Consider the following 22,102-nt stretch of genomic DNA (forward strand, 5'->3'; position numbering starts at 1 on the left):
ATTTACACAACATGCCGACCACTTTGAAGATGCAAAATATTTTGTGAAACAAACAAGATAGAAAACAAAAAAACAGAACTTGAGTGTGCATAACTATTCACCCACTAAGGTCATCACTTTGTAGAGCCACCTTTTGCATTAATTACAGCTGCAAGTCTCTTGGGGTATGTCTCTATAAGCTTGGCATATCTAGCCACTGGGATTTTTGCCCATTCTTTAAGGCAAAATTGCTCCAGCTCCTTCAAGTTGGATGGGTTTCTTCTGGTGTACAGCAATCTTTAAGTCATACCACAGATTCTCAATTGGATTGAGGTCTGGGCTTTGAAAGGCCATTCCAAGACATTTAAATGTTTCCCCTTAAACCACTCAAGTGTTGCTTTAGCAGTATGCTTAGTGTCATTGTTCTGCTGGAAGGTGAACCACTGTCCCAGTCTCAAATCTCCGGAAGACTGAAACAGGTTTCCCTCAAGAATTTCCCTGTATTTAGCGCCATCCATCATTTCTTCAATTCTGACCAGTTTCCCAGTCCCTGCCAATGAATAACATCCTGACAGCATGATGCTGCCACCACCATGCTTCACTGTGGGGATGGTGTTCTCGGGGTGATGGGAGGTGTTGAGTTTGCGCCAGACATAGCGTTTTCCTTGATGGCCAAAAAGCTCAATTTTAGTCTCATCTGACCAGAGTACCTTCTTCCATATGTTTGGGAAGTCTCCCACATGCCTTTTGGCGAACACCAAACGTGTTTGCTTATTTTTTTCTGGCCACTCTGGTACTTTCTGGTACTTCTCCACAACTTTGTCCTTGACCTGTTTGGAGAGCTCCTTGGTCTTCATGGTGCCCGCTTGCTTAGTGGTGCCCCTTGCTTAGTGGTGTTGCAGACTCTGGGGCCTTTCAGAACAGGTGTATAACTACTAAGATCAGGTGACAGATCATGTCACACTTAGATTGCACACAGTTGGACTTTATTTAACTAGTTATGTGACGTCTGAAGGTAATTTGTTGCACCAGATCTTATTTCGGAGCTTAAGGGGGTGACTACATCTGCATGCACCACTGTTCAATTTATATATTTTTTGAAATAAGTAATTTTTTTCATTTCACTTCACCAATTTAGACTATTTTGTTACATTACATGAAGTCCAAATAAAAATCCATTTACAGGTTGTAATGCAACAAAATAGGAAAAACGTCAATGGGTTGAATACTTTTGCATGGCACTGTATACAGTTTTTTTGGTCCAAACTCCATTAATACAGTAATTATTCACCAAACGGGATACAAACTAACTACAGTTTAACTTGAAATATATTACATTTTAACAGAATGTTAAATGTTGTTCTTTTCGGTTTTCGGTTCTGTTCCCTGAACCGGTTCCAACCCCTGATTCAAGCTGATTTGCTTATGTTTTTACAATATTGTATGACCCACAAAAAACCTAAGGGGCCAAATAAAATGACCCGCCAGTTGGGGAACCCTGGTGTGGGGTGTCCGTCCACTCTGCACAGAGCGGGTGAAAAATGTACTTTGGGGATGAAATTTCACATCTTTATGTTAGAAAATAAATGTTACTTAGACAAATATGATTCTTCGTGTTTTGAATTGTTCAGCGGTGTCTTTCTCTAACATATCATTAACATTATATCTAAAAGGTTGGATTTCATAACCTAATACATCCGATAATAATCACAGAGCTCTGAGCAGCAACTTTTAGGATTTTACATGTTGTGGTGGTCATCTGCAAAGTTGTTTTCGTGGGTTGCAAATAGCGAAATGAACATGACACAAAATTAATTTACTGTAAAAAGCTTTGAAAGTGAAAAGCTTGAGGGACGCTCAGTGCTCCATTGACATTTCACAGAGATACGCTTGTTTTTGTGAGAAATCTTCAAAAAAGAACAGGAATTTTGCATTAATATGAAAAGCGTATAATAAAATATGAAAATACTACATGTCATGTCTCAAAATCGATATCTATCTTACCTTTTATATTATTTTATGTCCTCAGTTAACCTTAATTCTCGCAGAACACCCAGTGTAACTGACATGATTTTCCTGATTTTTGACCACTTTTTTTCTCTGGCCTCCATTGATTTAGTCACCCTGATTTTGGATATCCTACAAGGGTAAAAACTCAAATAACTTTGAACGGATTATGATAGAGACATGAGGTTTGGACCATTGGTTTTCTTAGAGGAGTATCTATAAAATATGAACATATTATTTTACTCATTGGTCAAAAGATGCGTTTTTGATTGGACACCCTATTATATGGACAGGGGAAACTTTATCCGTGATCAGCAATCTCATTTCCTTTCTGTGTTTCCAGGGAGTACCGTAGCCGCTTCACCAGTGAGGAGACGGTTTCGTTCTGCCTGCGCGTCATGGTTGGCGTCATCATCCTCTATGACTATGTGCATCCTGTCGGAGCCTTCTTCAAGTCTTCCAAGATTGATGTGAGTGCAGGGTGGAGCTATGTCAGCAAGGCTCCCAGGATTGGCCACACACAAGCACACACACAACACTGATTAATCTCAACATGGTGTTTTCTGCTTCACAGATGAAAGGGTGCATCAAGGTCCTCCGAGATCAACCGCCCAACAGCGTAGAAGGCCTTTTAAACGCTCTCAGGTAAGGCCCACCTTGTATATAGCTGAACAATGCTTTTCTTTAACAGAGAATATATTTTACATAATACTATTGCAACCTTTTTCTTCTCACACTTTAACAGACAGTAGCATACTTACTGTGAAATAAAATACAGCCATATTTTGCCACTTTTCCTTCATTATTCCGTTTTTTCCCCCAACACGTTAAGAGGTATTAAAATAATGTGTTGTTTAGTGTTTGTGTTAAATGTGGAATCCCACAGTTTTAGATTATTGAAGATCAGAGAGGATTACATTTCTTTGAGCCCCGGCGCCCTGCTCTCTTCTTAAACCTAAGTGGCTCACGCTCTCGCAGCTGTTCGCGGCTGACACGGCCATTTCCGTGTTAACCGCGCACACATCTGCACATCACATCATCAGGTCCTTCGGGCACGCTCAGTCACTCTCTTCCAGTCACGTGAGGTCACTCCAGGGTCAAAGCCTCCCGCCTCCAGCCCTCTCTTCTCTTTCTTTCTGTCTTTCTGGGATTGCACATCTGTCTCTGAGTTCAAAGCTGTGATACTGTCATCAAGGCTTTCTCTCACACTCTGCAAGAGCAGTCGTGTTACGTTCACAGATCCTGGCACTGATCGCTCTGTCTGGTCTGTCTATTCATCTGTCTCTTGCAGGTACACAACCAAGCATTTGAATGACGAATCGACCAACAAGACCATCAAGAGCATGCTGCAGCAGCAGTAGGACTGAAACTCTGGTACAACCGCTCGCCTCACGCCCGGTTTCGGGAGACGTCGATGCTCTCTCCCCAACGCCGTCGGTGCACAGAATGTTGTGTTTTATTTTATTTTAAATGGAGAAAGAGCTGCACTTTTTATAATGCAAAATGCTACTGCCATTATGCACGTATTTTATGTGCCAAAAAGATGTTGCTGAGATTTAAATGTTTTCGATAAAGGCCATACAACAAGATGGCAGCTATGAAAGCATTGTGGGTTCTGTTGTTTTTTTAAAAATTATTTGAGTTTTTCCCTGTGTAAGAGATGGGAGTGCTTTGACTTGAACATTTTAAAAAGAGAGCTATATAGATAAATATATATTATTTTTTGTTTGATTTATTATTTAATGTTACATCTTCTGCATGACGAAATGACGTATTTGTTCTATTTAAAAAAAGTATGGTTCAAGTTTTATTTGTTTGCTCAGTTGTGTTCAATGTTCTGTTCTCTGAATGGTACTTGTCGGAATTAAGACGATTAAAAAGTTTGTACTGTTAATGTTTTATATTTTTTTATAGGTTTTGAGTGTATGCCATTTTTCATAGTTGTGTTGTATTTTTCCTTGAACATTTCAAACTGAGATGTGTGCAAATCATTTTTAAAGTTGTGAGTCTGTACTGTTGTTGACAGTATGTTGCCGCTGGGAAAAATAAACAGAGAACTCTTGTTTTCTACAAATGACTCTCTGTGCTTACCCTGCATATTTTCTAGAAAACACCATGTAGTCAAACTTAGCTAGAGCAAGAAAAACATTTTCTACACAACGAAATACACTATATATACAAAAGTATGTGGACACTCCTTCAAATTAATGGATTCGGCTATTTCAGCCACACCCGTTGCTGACAGGTATATACATTTGAGTACACAGCAATGCAATCTCCATAGACAAACATTGTCAGTAGAATGGCCTTACTGAAGAGCTAAGTGACTTTAAACGTGGCACCGTCATAGAAGGCCACCTTTTTAAGAAGTCAGATCGTCAAATGTATGCCCTGCTAGAGCTGCCCAGGTCAACTGTAAGTGCTGTTATTGTGAAATGGAAATGTCGAGGGGCAACAATGGCACAGCCACAAAGTGGTAGGCCACACAAGCTCACAGAATGGGACCGCCAAGTGCTGAAGCACATAGTACATAAAAATCGTCTGTCCTTGGTTGCAACACTTACTACCGAGTTTCAAACTGCCTCTGGAAGCAACGTCAGCACAATAATTGTTTGTCAGGAACTTCATGAAATGGGTTTCCATGGCAAGCAGCCGCACACAAGCCTAAGATCACCATGCGCAATGCCAAGTGTCGGCTGGAGTGGTGTAAAGCTCGCCGCCAATGGACTCTTTAGCAGTGGAAACGCGTTCTCTGGGGTGATGAATCACGCTTCACCATCTGGCAGTACGACGGACGAATCTGGGTTTGGCGGATGCCAGGAGAACACTACCTACCCCAATGCATAGTGCCAACTATAAAGTTTGGTAGATGAGGAATAATTGTCTGGGCCTGTTTTCTATGGTACGGGCTAGGCCCCTTAGTTCCAGTGAAGGGAACTCTTAACGCCACAGCATACAATGACATTCTAGATGATTCTGTGCTTCCAACTTTGTGGCAAAAGTTTGGGGAAGGCCCTTTCCTGTTTCAGCATGCGAGGTCAATACAGAAATGGTTTGTCGAGACCGGTGTGGAAGAACTTGACTGGCCTACACAGAGCCCTGACCTGAACCCCATCGAACACCTTTGGGATGAATTGGCGAGTCAGGTTTAATTGCCCAACATCAGTGCCCGACCTCACTAATGCTCTTGTGGCTGAATGGAAGCAAGTCCCCGCAGCATTGTTCCAACATCTAGTGGAAAGCCTTCCCCAAAGAATCAAGGCTGTTATAGCAGCAAAGTGGGGACCAACTCCATTTTAATGACCATGATTTTGGAATGAGATTTTCGATGAGCTGGTGTCCACATACTTTTGGTCATGTAGTGTACATTACGGGACGTTTGACTCACCAAAAAAACTTGCTGAAAAGAATAACATTAATTTGTTTATGGAGGTTCCAGTTTAATGGAACGGCAATAAACTGCTAGGGAAACAACAGATGAGTCAGTCAAAGGTGTATTAGCCCCCACCAGTTACTCTATCTACACACAACACATGGGAGGCAGGGCCAGAAGAGGTCACCATTTCTTCAATATAAGGCATGGTTGGGCAACTCTGGTCCTCGGCATCTGCAATGTTTGGTCGTTGCCATTCTTGCTAACTGATTTAGACCAGGGGCCTAAGAGTAGGATTGCTGATTTAGGATCAGTTTGGCCTTTTAGATCACAATGAATATGATTACATGGATAGGGGGACCTGAACCTGGATCAGCACTCATACTTTGAGACGCTTGATAAATAAGACATAGTGTGACATTATTTTACTCACAGCAGGTCGACGCTTCCAGTTCTGAAAATATGTGTTGGCGCAAGGTGCAGTTGTCTAAAGAAGGATGCTGCATAAACATTGCTAATGCAGGTTTTAAGGAGTCTGGCTCCAAGATAAAGGAGCCATTTTATATTTTTTTGCCATCATTTTGATTTCTTCATGTATTTTTTGAAGGACACTGATGAGAAAACAGCAAAGAAGTAGTGATTTGAGGCCAGAACAAATGGTTTAATATCATGTTTGATGGCACTTGGTTCAACGTTGACAGTTCTAATTGTGTCTGCTCTTTTTGTTGTTTGACCAAATTTGAATTATCGACATAACCTTGTTCTGTTCAATGTTCTCTACCTCTATGTACTCTACATATCCCAAGTTCATGTTAAGTTCAAAAGAATACAAGATCAAATTGCTGACACCATTCAACTTTAAAGCCAATTATCTCAGAATCATGTTTTTACAGATAGAACCTTGTAGTCCCAAGCTCTACTTCTTTCCTTGAAAATATTAACAGGATATCAAATAAATTCCATGTCCGCCCATTCAATCACAGAATGTGTCACCATGTTTGACTCATTGGCTTTCCCGTTTTATAATCCTTTCCTCATATGGGTCAATCTAAAAACATGGGGAGAATGATCAAGTCGTCACTAGTTAACACAGTCACAAAGTCATAATTACGGCTAAATTACGCCCATTTCTACAATTTCTCGAATTAAAATCTGATTTTAAACCTAACCTCAACCCCACTGCTAACCTTATGCCTAAACCTAACCTTCAATTAAGACCAAAAAGACCATTTCTGGCTGCGGAATCTGACTTTGTGGCTGTGTTATCTAGTGGAAACCGAATGATCAGTACACCCAGAGAGGAAGAGGCCAAGCGAGAGGGATAACTCTGCAACAGGTGGCGTATTTAAAAAAAAAAAAATGCCTCACCAAGAGAGAAGTTTTTGTATGGAGGTCAATGAGAGTGTCGAAATTTGTCAACTAAAAATGGAATGGCTTATTTGCTACATGAGGTTTATTTTATTATAGAAGTTGCGTAATGCTTAGGTTATTACTAGTGTACTGATATAATTTGGACACGTGACAACCTGGCAACTTTATTTAGAAGTTGTGCCTATTAGTGCTGTTCTTGGGACTTCCATACTCTAAACCCTAACCTTAACCGGTACCTTAGCCATTACAGTACCTTAACCATTACATTTCAACTTCAATGGAGGGTAGTGATGCCCCAAGGATCTGGATAACTATTGAGGTTATTCACACGTGTATCTGCTCTCACATTGGCTAGAATGGTCCCACTAGATCTTGCCTCCTCCTGACTGCCTTCCATTTTTTAAGACATTTCTTTTCAGTGGCCAATGGAGTATCTGGTCAATATAATGGAACATCTGTGGTGTACTTCCCTCTCCTTGTAGAGGGCATTCCAGTGACATTGCTCTCTTCTTTTGGGATCCTCCCTCTAAATTCACTTTTTTTCCTCTCATTCTCTCATAAACAATGTGAAGACCCTAACAGTAGAAACACTGAAATTCTTCCAAACTGGCTTTTTCTTTAATATGACATTGGCCAGAGAGAGAGGGAGAGTAAGTGAGAGAGGGGGCTAGTCCTTGGGTGGGCACTGCGGTATTATCTGCAGTATGTTAGAGAAACATTTAGGGTCAGAGAGATAGAGAGAGTCGAGATTTGAGGCCATAAACAAACGGTTTCATATGCTTGATTCTTGAACGTTAAAATTGGATTTCCCTTTCACGGCACTGCATTCTTGTCAAAATTGAGTTATTGACATACAGTAGCCTTGTTCTGTTCAATGTTCTCTACCTATATAGTACTCTATATATACCCACAATTTATGTTCAGTTCAAAGGAATACAAGATTTTAAAAAATCGCTGACACCATTCAAACCAATGAGGGTTTGGAACTTTGAAGCCAATAATCTCAGAATCATGTTTTTGCATGATCCTTGTAGACCCAAGCTCTCTACTTCTCTCCGTGAAAACATCAACAGGATATCAAATAAATTCCATGTCCGCCCATTCATTCACAGAATGTGTCACCATGTTTGACTCATTGGCTTTCCCGTTTAATAATCCTCTCTTCCTGATGGGTCATTCTAAAAACATTGAGAGAATGATCAGTATACCTCCCTCTCCTTGTAGAGGGCATTCCAGTGATATTGCTCACTTCTTTTGGGATCCTCCCTGTACATTCACTTTTTTTCCTCACATTCTCGCAAAAACAATGTGAAGACCCTAACAGTAGAAACACTGAAATTCTTCCAAACTGGCTTCTCTTTTATATGACAATGCCGGAGAGAGAAAGAGAGAGTGAGAGAGGGGGCTAGTCCTTGGGTGGGCACTGCAGTATTATCTGCAGTATGTTAGAGAAACATTCAGGGTCAGAGAGAGAGGGATAGACAGAGAGAGAGAGAGAGAGAGAGAGAGAGAGAGAGAGAGAGAGAGAGAGAGAGAGATAGAGAGAGAGAGAGAGAGAGAGAGAGAGAGAGAGAGAGAGAGAGAGAGAGAGAGAGAGAGAGAGAGAGAGAGAGAGAGAGAGAGAGAGAGAGAGAGAGAGAGAGAGAGAGAGAGAGAGAGAGAGAGAGAGAGAGAGAGAGAGAGAGAGAGAGAGAGAGAGAGAGAGAGAGAGAGAGAGAGAGAGAGAGAGAGGAGGAGAGCATGTTGATGGGTGTGTCCCTCAGCTCTGCAGTATCACTGCACTGGCAGAGACGGGAAGAGGGGAGAGAAGGAGGAAGGGCAAGGAAAGGAATAAAGAAGGGAGCGAGAGGGAGAGCAGGTTGGTGTTGGGTGAGGTCTTACATGTTTTGGATGTCCTTGAGGGAAGGAGAAAATCAAAAGGAGAGAGAGAAAGTCTAGGATGTCTAGTGAAAATGGAATGTGTAGCCTTTGCCCGGCCATGCAACTGTATCAAAGTACCTCAGTTCAGTTCAGATGCAAAATATTCGACACGCTCGTTGGGCGTGGAACCATCTCCCTTAGAATGGCACTCCGTCACCCTGACAACCTCCCAGCATGTCGTGGCAACCTTCTTCTTCTCAGGCCCCTCTCCCACTGTGACCCACAATGCAGTACCTCTCCACTCTCCTCTCTTCTCTCATCAGTTATCGTGAGGCTCCCATGGAGCTACAGTAGAAAGGATCACTGTGAAATCCGCATACCCTTTCTCAGTGGGAAAATAGTCAGACCGAGATCTAACGGTCTATTACTGTTGTTTTTTGGTTTGGTTGTGCATCATTCATGACCAATATGCCGCAAATCTTCAACAATTCTGATAATAATCGTAATTGACAAGATGTTACATTACAAAATGCTAATTTCCTTTAAATGCGATTTTGGTTCGCCTGTACAGTACCATGTACTTCCCTGGTGTTTTTAGGGTACTCTGCTCCCAATTGTGTATTCCCCACCTCACCTCAAGCAGATGGGCTAGAGAACAGAAAATAACAGAGGAGATGATGACCTTCAGGGTCTCCCGCTAAGCGAACAGAACATACTTACAGAGGCAGACACACAGAGAGACGGACAAGTCATCATGGCTTCCCTTTGGATGAGGGCTCCCCAGAGGTATAGTGAATTATAATGTTGGTCACACCCCATAGTCTTGTACATCTCTTTCACATGACCCCTATCACTCATTGTGGGTTTAGGAGTCTGTCACCATATGGCTTGCATTGTCACAGCTCTCTGAGAAAGGATCGGCATACAGTTGTTGTGGTTGGCCATATTTCAGGGTGACTGATAGGGCTTCACTGACAGCCAGTGAAAGGGCAGACAGAGGTCAATCTAGGGGAATTTTGAAACGCCACATTTCTGTGAGATTTTCTGATCATGCATGATGTCTCGAGATGGATGGATGACGGTTTGACCTGGGAACTAGATGATAGAGAATGTTTCACGGTACACACAGAGTGTATGTCATGACATGGAGGGCGATGGCTCATCCTGGTCCTAAATGGCTTCAATGGGTTTGATCACATTCTATCACTTTGGTATTGAATCAGGGCAGGTTATTATAGTACATGTATACTGTAGTTACGGTATAACATGGAAACCTGTTGGAAATGCCGACCTTGAGGGTGAAGGTCTCTATATTCAGAATGTCCTGTCTCTGTCAACACAGACACCCACTTTGTCTTTAGTACAGTGTATTCTCAGATCTGAGATGTGGGCCAAAATAGTGACAAAAAAAGACACTGGTTAACCAGAAGTTGCAACTGTCTGCTGCCCACTTTCATAAGAGCTGGTACAGTGTGAGCTCTGAGGGTGTATAACCATTTTTCCATCTCTGTGTGAATCACAAATGACACCCTGTTCCCTATATAGGGCACTACTTTTGAACAGGGCCCATATGGCTCTGGTCAAAAGTAGTGCACTATCTAGGGAATAGGGTGCTAATTGCGATGCATCCTCTGACACAAATTAGTGTTTGAGAAGGAGCTGTAACTGTGTCCTGTCAAGCTTGTCAAATCGAGCAACGAGAGTTACGAAATGGTGTTTCTGGTGTGACTAATCAATAAAGTGTTGATTTGGGCCCTCACCAGATTCCTTAAAAACCAATAACAGGTTCATTAACATTCATGCTTCAGGTAGACCGACAGGGTCCACTAACGCTGACCTCCCCTCCCTTGCGACACTAAAACAGTGGTGTAAAGTACTTAAGTAAAAATACATTAAAGTATTACTTAAGTATGTTTTTGGGGTATCTGTACTTTACTTTACTATTTATATATTTTTTTTTACAACTTTTACTTTTACTTCACTACATTCCTAAATAAAATAATTTACTTTTTACTCCATATATTTTCCCTGACACCCAAAAGTACTCTTAACATTTCGAATGCTTAGCAGGACAGGAAAAGGGTAAAATTCACGCACTTCTCAAGAAAACCTCCCTGGTCATCCCTCCTGTCTCTGATCTGACTCACTAAACACAAATGCTTTGTTTGTAAATTATGTCTGAGTGTTGGAGTGTGCCTCTGGCTATCTTTAAAAAATGTAACAAAAAAATATGGTGCCGAATTTGTAATGATTTATACTTGTACTTTTACTTTTGATACTTAAGTATATTTTAGCAATGACATTTACTTTTGATACTTAAGTATATTTAAAACCAAATGCTTTTATACTTTTACTCAAGTAGTATTTTACTGGGTAACTTTCACTTTTACTTGAGTCATTTTCTATTAAGGTATGTTTACTTTTACTCAAGTATGACAATTTGGTACTTTTTCCACCACTGCACTAAACAACGCTATGACCGTTTCATACGGGATGTGGTTTCGAGGGGCCTCCATCAGTTATGTCAACAAGGTGTGGGAGCAAACGTACAACTCAGATTATTTAAGGAAAGTCAGACTATTACAATTTTGAGAATGTTCACTTTATTTTCCAAGGTATGACGCTGACAGTGTGATAAAAATATGTGCTAAACTGAAGAGGAATAGCTGTCAGTTATTTCTCTGTAATGTGTATCTTCTTCATTTCAGTGAAAACCCAGCAGAAAAAAAACAGTGCTCTCTATCCGTAACCCACAACCTCCTAACACATTGCCCATCTGTTTCTCTAGAGAGATGGTTTCACTTTTCTGAGAAAGACAACGACTCTCCTCCGAGACCATCCGGCACTCCACACACACCGTTGCGCCGAAGTATCGCGGTTAGTTGATATGTATAATACCTACAGTTGAAGTCAGAAGTTTACATACACCTTAGCCAAAATCATTTAAACTCAGTTTTTCACTATTCCTGACATTTAATCCTAGTAAAAATTTGCCGTCTTAGGTCAGTTAGGATCAACATTTTATTTTAAGAATGTGAAATGTCAGAATAATAGTAGAGAGAATGATTTATTTCAACTTTTATTTCTTTCATCACATTTCCAGTGGGTCAGAAGTTTACATACACTCAATTAATATTTGGTAGCATTGGCTTTAAATTGTTTAACTTGGGTCAAACGTTTCGGGTAGCCTTCCACAAGATTCCCACAATAAATGGGGTGAATTTTGGACCATTTTTCCTGACAGAGCTGGTGTAACTGAGTCAGGTTTGTAGGCCTCCTTGCTCGCACACACTTTTTCAGTTCTGCCCACACATTTTCTATATGATTGAGGTCAAGGATTTGTAATGGCCACTCCAATATCTTGACTTTGTTGTCCTTAAGTCATTTTGCCACAACTTTGGAAGTATGCTTGGGGTCATTGTCCATTTGGAAGACCCATTTGCGACCAAGCTCTAACTTCCTGACTGATGTCTTGAGATGTTGCTTCAATATATCCACATAATTTTACTTTCTCATGATGCCATCTATTTTGTGAAGTGCACCAGTCCCTCCTGCAGAAAGCACCCCCACAACATGATGCTGCCATCCCCGTGCTTCACGGTTGGGATGGTGTTGTTCGGCTTGCAAGCATCCCCCTTTTTCCTCCAAACATAACGATGGTCATTATGGCCAAACAGTTCTATTTTTGTTTCATCAGACCAAAGGACATTTCTCCAAAAAGTACAATCTTTGTCCCCATGTGCAGTTGCAAACCGTAGTCAGGCTTTTTTATGGCGGTTTTGGAGCAGTGGCTTCTTCATTGCTGAGCTGCCTTTCAGGTTATGTCGATATAGGACTCCTTTTTACTGTGGATATAGATACTTTTATACCTGTTTTCTCCAGCAACTTCACAAGGTCCTTTGCTATTGTTCTGGGATTGATTTGCACTTTTCGCACCAAAATATGTTCATCTCTAGGAGACAGAACGCGTCTCCTTCCTGAGCGGTATGACGGCTGCGTGGTCCCATGGTGTTTATACTTGCGTACTATTGTTTGTACAGATGAACGTGGTACCTTCAGGCGTTTGGAAATTGCCCCCAGGGATGAACCAGACTTGTGAAGGTCTACAATTTATTTTCTAAGGTCTTGGCTGATTTCTTTTGATTTTCCCATGATGTCAAGCAAAGAGGCACTGAGTTTGAAGGTAGGCCTTGAAATACATCGACAGGTACACCTCCAATTGACTTAAATGATGTCAATTAGCCTATCAGAAGCTTTTAAAGCCATGACATAATTTTCTGTAATTTTCCAAGTTGTTTAAAGGCACAGTCAACTTAGTGTATGTAAACTTCTGACCCACTGGAATTGTGATACAGTGAGTTATAAGTGAAATAATCTCTCTGTAAACAATTGTTGGAAAAATGACTGTGTCATGCACAAAGTAGATGTCCTAACCAACTTGCCAAAACTATAGTTTATTAACAAAAAATTTGTGGAGTGGTTGAAAAACTAGTTTTAATGACTCCAACCTAAGTATATGTAAACCTCCGACTTCAACTGTATCTAGGCGTTGGTCGATCTGGTATGCGTCAGCAACGTCTGAGCAGAGGAACACGAATGATGTTATACCAATCTGGTGCCCGACTTGCAAAGTTGATTAATTGGTACGCAACCATTGGTTGACGCGTGCAATGTTTGAGCGTCATTTCGCTGAATATAATGTAATGAAACAGCAAGGAGCAGGTCTCGAACCCTCGACCTAGCCCAAGGTCCGGCGCGCTATCGACAGTGCCGCAAAAGCATGCTCGTGCGGCAGAGTCGATTTCCGCGCTTATAAACCCAGGTTCTTTACAATACATTTTAAATTAAAAGTCAATCTTAATGTGACCCGCCAGATTCAGAAGCTTCAAAACCCCATTAGAATTATTATTTTTTAAACCCCATTGATAACGCCATTAACTGTTTTACCCAAATTTAAAAAAAATAAAAAAAAGTTTTTAAAAAACTGAACATACAGTTATAATTTTATTTTACTTAGTTTTGGAGTCAAATGTAATAGTTTCAGTATAGTTTTCGTTTTTCAAACGGGTTTGTTAATTAATTTTTTTCAGTTTACTAAATCATTTCATGATAGTTTTTGTTTTTGTTTTAGTTTTCTATAATAAGTAGTGATGGGGAAACGAAACTTCCTGAAGCATTGACGCTTCCCAGCCAATTGTGTCGAAAATAGGTTCATTACTCGAGGCTTTGATCAACACAGTTTACACTAGTGGCACCTGCTTGTTCAAATAATTTTAGAGCAGCCAAACTATTAAAGATGACGTCCCACACGCTATAACCAAACAAAGCTGCGGACGTCATTGATCACGTGCTTCTGATAAAGCGATACAGGCATCGGCACACTGCTTTGAAGTAAGTTGCTTAGCGATTTTGACGCAAGGCTCAGAGCTCCGGTATCAAACGCAACATCACTAATAATAACCATAACACGAGCCAAAATGAGTCCCGGAAAATTGGGCAGATTGTGTACTACGTCATTCAGTTCGTATGATCCGTTCAGTCCTGCAAATATATATATTTTTTAAATGTTACGAATTGTGTGCTTAAGATGCCAGACTGCATCTTTAACGGGTCTTTGAAGAGCAGGTGCATGCCAGCGAAACCCCTAACAATAGATAATCTGTAATCATGGTTCGTTAAAGTAGATAGTTCAGACATGTATGAATTCTCTGGAACTAAGCAAGAAGAAACTGTGTGGAGAGAGAGAGAGGGCAAACAATACCACCTGTTTCTCTAAAAAAGTTTAGTGAATAAATCCCCCTAGAGTCAACTGACACACCGATGCGTCAATCTAAGTATCGTAATAAAACTTTTTTTTTACAAAACATGCGGGGAGGTTTTGGCCCGCTGGCCGCCTGTTGCTGACCCCTGCTGTACAGTATCTCATATCCCAATAGGGCGTCTTTGGGCGTTTCTTATTATACATACTACCATGCTCCACACTCCACCAATCAGGCCTTTATGGTAGAGTGACCAGACAGAAGCCACTCCTCAGTAAAAGGCACATGACAGCCTGCTTGGAGTTTGCCAAAAGGCCCCATAAGGACTCTCAGACCATGAGAAACAAGATTCTCTGGTTTGATGAAACCAGGATGGAACTCTTTGGCCTGAATGCCAAGCGTCACGTGTGGAGGAAACCAGGCACCGCTCAGCACCTGGCCAATACCATCCCTACGGTGAAGCACGGTATGGGCAGCATCATGCTGTTGGAATGTTTTTTCAGCGGCAGGGACTGGGAGACTAGTCAGGATCGAGGGAAAGATGATCTGAACAAGGTACAGAGAGATCCTTGATGAAAACCTGCTCCAGAGCACTCAGGACCTCAGACTGGGGCGACGGTTCACCTTCCAATCGGACAACGACCCTAAGCACACCACCAAGACAACGCATGAGTGGCTTCAGGACAAGTCTCTGAATGTCTTTCAGTGTCCCAGCCAGAGGCCGGACTTGAACCCGATCTCACATCTCTAGAGAGACCTGAAAATAGCTGTGCAGTGATGCTCTCCATCCAACCTGACAGAGCTTCAGAGGATCTGCAGAGATTAATGGGAGAAACTTCCCAAATACAGGTGTACCAAGCCTGTAGCTTCATACCCAAGAAAACTAGCTTGTTTTTGGTCTCAGGTTCAGGAATGGCTGAAGAATTGCAACATTTATCTGGAGCTAACTCTGCAAATATCACTGCTGAGTGATTTAAAAAGTCACAGTCAATAATATCGATCAATAATATAATAATATAATATATCTTTAATTTACTATATGTAGAATCTATGAGAATACAAAGGTTCAGAACTTTTGTCAAACATCACAGCACAGTTGAAAAATATATTGCAAATAGAAATAAAAACTGGATGGATGGAGTTCAGAGATAGATGGGGGGATTGAGTGGAGCTGAAGGATGGGACTAAAAACAAACAAAAGGGGCCTCCTGAGTGGCGCAATGGTCTAAGGCACTGCATCGCAGTGCTAGCTGTCCAGGCTCTGTCGCTCTGGAGACCCATGGGGCGTCAATTGGCCCAGCGCTGTCTGGGTTAGGGGAGGGTTTGGCCAGCAGGGATGTTTTTGTCCTATCATGCACTAGTGACTCCTGTGGCGGACCGGGCACAATGCACGGTCGCCAGGTGCACAGTGTTTCCTCCGACACATAGGTGCGGCTGGCATCCGGGTTAAGCGGGCATTGTGTCAAGAAGCAGTTGGCTGGGTTGTGTTTCGGAGGACGCATGGCTCTTGACCTTCGTCTCTCCTGAGTCCATACGGGAGTTGCAGCGATGACACAAGACTGTAACTACCAATTGGATACCACAAAAAATATATATATATTTATATATTTTTATTTCAACTTTATTTAACCAGGTAGGCCAGTTGAGAACAAGTTCTCATTTACAACTGCGACCTGGCCAAGATAAAGCAAAGCAGTGCTTTGAGTTACACATGATAAACAAATTAAACCATCAATAACACAATAGAAAAACAATAGAAACATCTATATACAGTGTTTGCAAATGCAGTAAGATTAAGGAGGTAAGGCAATAAATAGGCCATAGTGGTGAAAAAATTACAATTTAGCATTAACACTCGAGTGATAGATGTGCAGATGATGATGTGCAAGTAGAGATACTGGGGTGCAAAAGAGCAAAAAATAAATAACAATATGGGGATGAGGTAGTTGGGTGGGCTATTTACAGATGGGCTGTGTACAGGTGCAATGATCAGTAAGCTGCTCTGAAAGCTGACGCTTAAAGTTAGTGAGGGAGATATAAGTCTCCAGCTTCAGTGATTTTTGCAATTCGTTCCAGTCATTGGCAGCAGAGAACTGGAAGGAAAGGCGGCCAAAGAGGAGTTGGCTTTGGGGATGACCAGTGAAATATACCTGCTGGAGTGCGTGCTACGAGCGGGTGTTGCTATGGTGATGTCACAGCGGCGTGTATAAGTGGCAGAGGAAGTCAGGCGCAGGAGAGTCAAAATAGAGTGTAGCATGGAGTACTTTAATAAAAGTCCCAGTAATTAGCTCCATAACACTCACGGAAAAATATCATACAAAATCTGGGTACGAAGACCCAACGCACACCTATACACAAACAGCACAACACTTGACAACGAACAATCTCTGACAAACACATGAAGGGAAACAGAGGGTTAAATACACAACAGGTAATAAATGGGATTGACAACAGGTGTGTGGGAAGACAAGACAAAACCAATGGAAAATGAAAAATGGATCGATGATGGCTAGAAGACCGGTGAAGTCGACCGCCGAACACCGCCCGGACAAGGAGAGGCAACGACTTCGGTAGAAGTCGTGACAGTACCCCCCCCCTGACGCGCGGCTCCAGCAGTGCGTCGACACCGGCCTCGGGGACGACCCGGAGGGCGAGGTGCAGGGCGATCCGGATGGAGGCGGTGGAATTCTTTTAACATGGAAGGATCTAAAACGTCCTCCACCGGAACCCAGCATCTCTCCTCCGGCCCGTACCCCTCCCAGTCCACGAGGTACTGAAGGCCCCTCGCCCGACGTCTCGAATCCAAAATGGATCGAATAGCGTACGCCGGGACCCCCTCGATGTCTAGAGGAGGCGGAGGAACTTCACGCACTTCAGCCTCCTGGAGCGGGCCAGCCACCACCGGCCTGAGGAGAGACACATGGAACGAGGGGTTAATACGGTAATTAATGGGCAGTTGTAATCTATAACATACCTCGTTCACTCTCCTCAGGACTTTAAACGGCCCCACAAACCGCGGACACAGCTTCCGGCAGAGCAGGCGGAGGGGCAGGTTTCGGGTCGAGAGCCAGACCCTGTCCCCTGGTACGAACACCGGGGCCTCACTGCGGCGACGGTCTGCGCCAATTTTCTGGCGCCTTATGGCACGCTGAAGGTGGACGTGGGCTGCCTCCCAAGTTTCCTCAGCGTGCCGAAACCAATTGTCCACCGCAGGAGCTTCGGTCTGACTCTGATGCCAAGGAGCCAGAACCGGCTGATACCCTAATACACATTGAAAAGGGGTGAGGTTAGTGGAGGAGTGACGTAGCGAGTTCTGGGCTATCTCTGCCCAGGGCACGAACTTCGCCCACTCCCCTGGCCGGTCCTGGCAATAGGACCGCAGAAACCTGCCCACATCCTGGTTAACTCTCTCCACCTGCCCATTACTCTCGGGGTGAAAACCTGAGGTAAGACTAACCGAGATCCCCAGACGTTCCATGAACGCCTTCCAGACCCTTGACGTGAACTGGGAACCCCGATCAGACACTATATCCTCAGGCACCCCATAATGCCGGAAAACATGTGTAAACAGAGCCTCCGCAGTTTGTAAGGCCGTAGGGAGACCGGGCAAAGGGATAAGACGACAGGACTTAGAGAACCGATCCACAACGACCAGGATCGTGGTGTAACCCTGTGAAGGTGGAAGATCAGTCACAAAATCCACTGACAGGTGCGACCACGGCCGTTGAGGAACGGGTAAAGGCAAAAGCTTACCTCTAGGCAGGTGTCTAGGAGCCTTGCACTGGGCGCACACCGAACAGGAGGAAACATAAATCCTCACGTCCTTAGCTAAAGTGGGCCACCAGTACCTCACATCAAGACAGCGCATCGTCCGACCTATCCCAGGATGACCAGAGGAGGGTGATGTGTGAGCCCAATAGATCAATCGGTCACGGACAGCAGACGGAACGTACAGACGACCAGCTGGACACTGAGGAGGAGAGGGCTCTGCACGTGACGCCCGCTCAATGTCCGCGTCCAGCTCCCACACTACTGGCGCCACCAAACACGACTCTGGGAGTATGGGAGTGGGATCCATGGGTCGCTCCTCTGTGTCATACAGCCGAGACAATGCGTCTGCCTTGACGTTCTGGGAGCCTGGTCTGTAAGTAAGCGTAAACACAAAACGAGTGAAAAACATGGCCCACCTTGCCTGGCGAGGATTTAGTCTCTTCGCCTGCCGGATGTACTCCAGATTGCGGTGATCAGTCCAGATGAGAAAAGGGTGATTAGCCCCCTCAAGCCAATGCCTCCACACCTTCAAGGCTTTTACGACAGCTAACAGCTCTCGGTCCCCCACATCATAGTTACGCTCCGCCGGGCTGAGCTTCTTCGAGAAAAAAGCACAGGGGCGAAGCTTCGGTGGCACACCCGAACGCTGAGAGAGCACTGCTCCTATCCCAGCTTCGGATGCGTCCACCTCTACTATGAATGGCAAAGAGGGATCCGGATGAGCCAACACAGGCGCCGAGGTAAACAGAGCCTTCAGTTTACCAAAAGCCCTATTCGCCTCGACCGACCACTGCAAGCGCACCGGTCCCCCCTTTAGCAGTGAGGTAATGGGAGCTGCAACCTGACCAAAACCCCGGATAAATCTCCGGTAGTAATTGGCAAACCCTAAAAAACGCTGCACCTCCTTTACCGTGGTTGGAGTCGGCCAATTACGCACGGCTGTAATGCGGTCGCTCTCCATTTCCACTCCTGAAGTGGAAATCTGATGCCCTAGGAAGGAGATGGATTGTTGGAAGAACAAGCATTTCTCAGCCTTGACATATAAATCATGCTCCAACAGGCGACCAAGCACCCTGCGCACCAAGGACACATGCTCAGCGCGTGTAGCAGAGTATATCAAAATATCATCGATATACACCACTACACCCTGCCCATTCAGGTCCCTGAAGATCTCATCTACAAACGATTGGAAGACTGATGGAGCATTCATCAACCCATATGGCATGACCAGGTACTCATAATGACCTGAGGTGGTGCTAAATGCCGTCTTCCACTCATCACCCTTCCTAATACGCACCAGATTGTACGCACTCCTGAGATCCAATTTTGTGAAGAAGCGGGCCCCGCGCATTGACTCCATTACTGTATTAATCAAAGGTAGCGGGTAACTATATTTTACCGTGATTTTATTAAGGTCTCGATAATCAATGCACGGGCGTAAACCGCCATCCTTCTTCTTCACAAAAAAGAAACTCGAAGAGGCGGGTGAAATGGATGGCTGAATGAACCCCTGACGCAGGGATTCAGAGATATAATTATTCATAGCCACTGTCTCCGCTTGCGACAGAGGATACACATGACTCCTGGGATATGCAGCGTCTACCAGGAGATCTATCGCACAATCCCCCTGTCGATGGGGTGGTAATTGAGTCGCCTTCTTTTTACAGAAGGCGAGTGCCAAATCGGCATATTCTGGGGGAATGCGCACGGTGGAAACCTGGTCTGGACTTTCCACCGTAGTAGCACCAACGGAAACCCCTACACACCTACCTGAGCACTCTCGCGACCACCCCGTGAGAGCCCTCTGTGGCCAAGAAACAGTGGGATTATGAGTAGTTAACCAGGGTAGGCCTAACACCACAGAATACGCAGGGGAATCAATAAGAAAAAGACTAATCTTTTCCTTGTGACCTCCCTGCGTTATCATAGACAAAGGTGCGGTGACCTCCCTGATAAACCCTGACCCTATTGGTCGACTATCTAAAGCATGAATAGGGAAAGGCATATCAACAGAAACAACAGGAATCCCTAAACTATGAGCAAAATTTTTATTAATGAAATTCCCAGCCGCGCCTGAATCTACTAGCGCCTTATACTGGGAATGCAGGGAAAAATCCGGAAAGGTGACAGAGACAAACATAAGTGCAACAGAGGGCTCTGGATGAGTATGGTGCCTACTCACCTGGGGTGATGCCAGAGTGCCCTGCCTGCCTTCTCTATTCCCAGAGGAACCAACCCGACACCGATCAGCAGTGTGATCTCTGCGATCATAGATGGTGCTCGAGCGGGTACCCCCTCCGGTCTCCCGACGCACCGTCCCTCCCAATTCCATTGGTTCGGGAGAGAGGGCGCGGGAGGATGGAACAACCAGACCCCGATCTAGACGTCCACGAGTAGCCAGTATGTTGTCCAGCCTGATGGACATGTCCACCAGCTGGTCGAAGTTAAGGGTGGTGTCTCTACAGGCCAGCTCCCGACGGACGTCCTCACGTAGGCTACAATGGTAATGGTCGATCAGGGCCCTGTCGCTCCATCCAGCGCCGGCAGCCAAGGTCCTAAACTCCAAAGCAAACTCCTGGGCACTCCTCGTCCCCTGCCTCAGATGATAGAGAAGCTCACCCGCCGTTTTTCCTTCGGGAGGATGGTCGAATACTCTCCTGAAATAACGGGTGAACTCCTCAAAATGGTCCAACGCCGCATTCTCCTCTCTACACACAGCGCTGGCCCACTCCCGGGCTCTCCCGGTGAGGCATGAGACGAGGGCGGAACTCTTCTCCCGGTCGGATGGTACTGGGGAGACCGTGGCCAGATATAAGTTCAGTTTAAGGAGGAAACCCTGGCAGCCAGCAGTATCTCCGTTGTAACCCGTGGGTAGGGGTAAACGGATTTTATTAGGTTCAGGTGGGGAAAACGCGTTAACGGTAAATCCCAGTTGTGGCAGTGGAGGCGCTGGAGAAACTCCCTGTCTCTCCAAGCGATCCATATTCTGGACAATACGATCCATGATGGCGCTCAAACAGTCAATCTCCTTAGCTTGTTCCATAACGCGCTTTTCCACCTCCATGGCCGTCGTGTCCTCTCCTGCTGACTTCATATATAAGGGTCAGAGATTCTGTCACAGCGGCGTGTATAAGTGGCAGAGGAAGTCAGGCGCAGGAGAGTCAAAATAGAGTGTAGCATGGAGTACTTTAATAAAAGTCCCAGTAATTAGCTCCATAACACTCACGGAAAAATATCATACAAAATCTGGGTACGAAGACCCAACGCACACCTATACACAAACAGCACAACACTTGACAACGAACAATCTCTGACAAACACATGAAGGGAAACAGAGGGTTAAATACACAACAGGTAATAAATGGGATTGACAACAGGTGTGTGGGAAGACAAGACAAAACCAATGGAAAATGAAAAATGGATCGATGATGGCTAGAAGACCGGTGAAGTCGACCGCCGAACACCGCCCGGACAAGGAAAGGCAACGACTTCGGCAGAAGTCGTGACAGGTGACCAGTGAGCTGATATAAGGTGGGGCTTTACCTAGCAAAGACTTATAGATGACCTGGAGCCAGTGGGTTTGGCGACGAAAATGAAGCGAGGGCCAGCCAGCGAGAGCATACAGGTCGCAGTGGTGGGTATTATATGGGGCTTTGGTGACAAAACAGATGGCACTGTGATAGACTACATCCAATTTGCTGAGAAGAGTGTTGGAGGCTATTTTGTAAATGACATTGACAAAGTCAAGGATCGGTAGGATAGTCAGTTTTACGAGGGTATGTTTAGCAGTATATGTGAAGGAGGCTTTGTTGCGAAATAGGAAGCTGATTCTAGATTTAATTTTGGATTGGAGATGCTTAATGTGAGTCTGGAAGGAGAGTTTACAGTCTAACCAGACACCTAGGTATTTGTAGTTGTCCACATATTCTAAGTCAGAACCATCCAGAGTAGTGATGCTAGTCGTGCGGGCAGCAATCGGTTA

The 22,102-nt window shown here is 44.1% G+C and overlaps 1 protein-coding gene across 1 annotated transcript in view; it reads left to right on the forward strand.

The window, feature by feature from the left end:
• The window catches only part of LOC129822742 (CYFIP-related Rac1 interactor B-like), a 63,244-nt gene extending 59,180 nt beyond the window's left edge, over window positions 1-4,064 (forward strand). Inside the window, exons 10-12 of the mRNA XM_055881114.1 lie at window positions 2,330-2,456; window positions 2,561-2,631; window positions 3,278-4,064. Coding sequence (XP_055737089.1) covers window positions 2,330-2,456; window positions 2,561-2,631; window positions 3,278-3,347 — 268 coding nt within the window. The 3' untranslated portion in view covers window positions 3,348-4,064. The remainder of the gene's footprint in view (window positions 1-2,329; window positions 2,457-2,560; window positions 2,632-3,277) is intronic.
• The last annotated feature ends 18,038 nt before the right edge of the window (window positions 4,065-22,102 follow it).

Source organism: Salvelinus fontinalis, chromosome 25 (assembly GCF_029448725.1).
Source record: "Salvelinus fontinalis isolate EN_2023a chromosome 25, ASM2944872v1, whole genome shotgun sequence".
NCBI classification, from domain to species: domain Eukaryota; kingdom Metazoa; phylum Chordata; class Actinopteri; order Salmoniformes; family Salmonidae; genus Salvelinus; species Salvelinus fontinalis.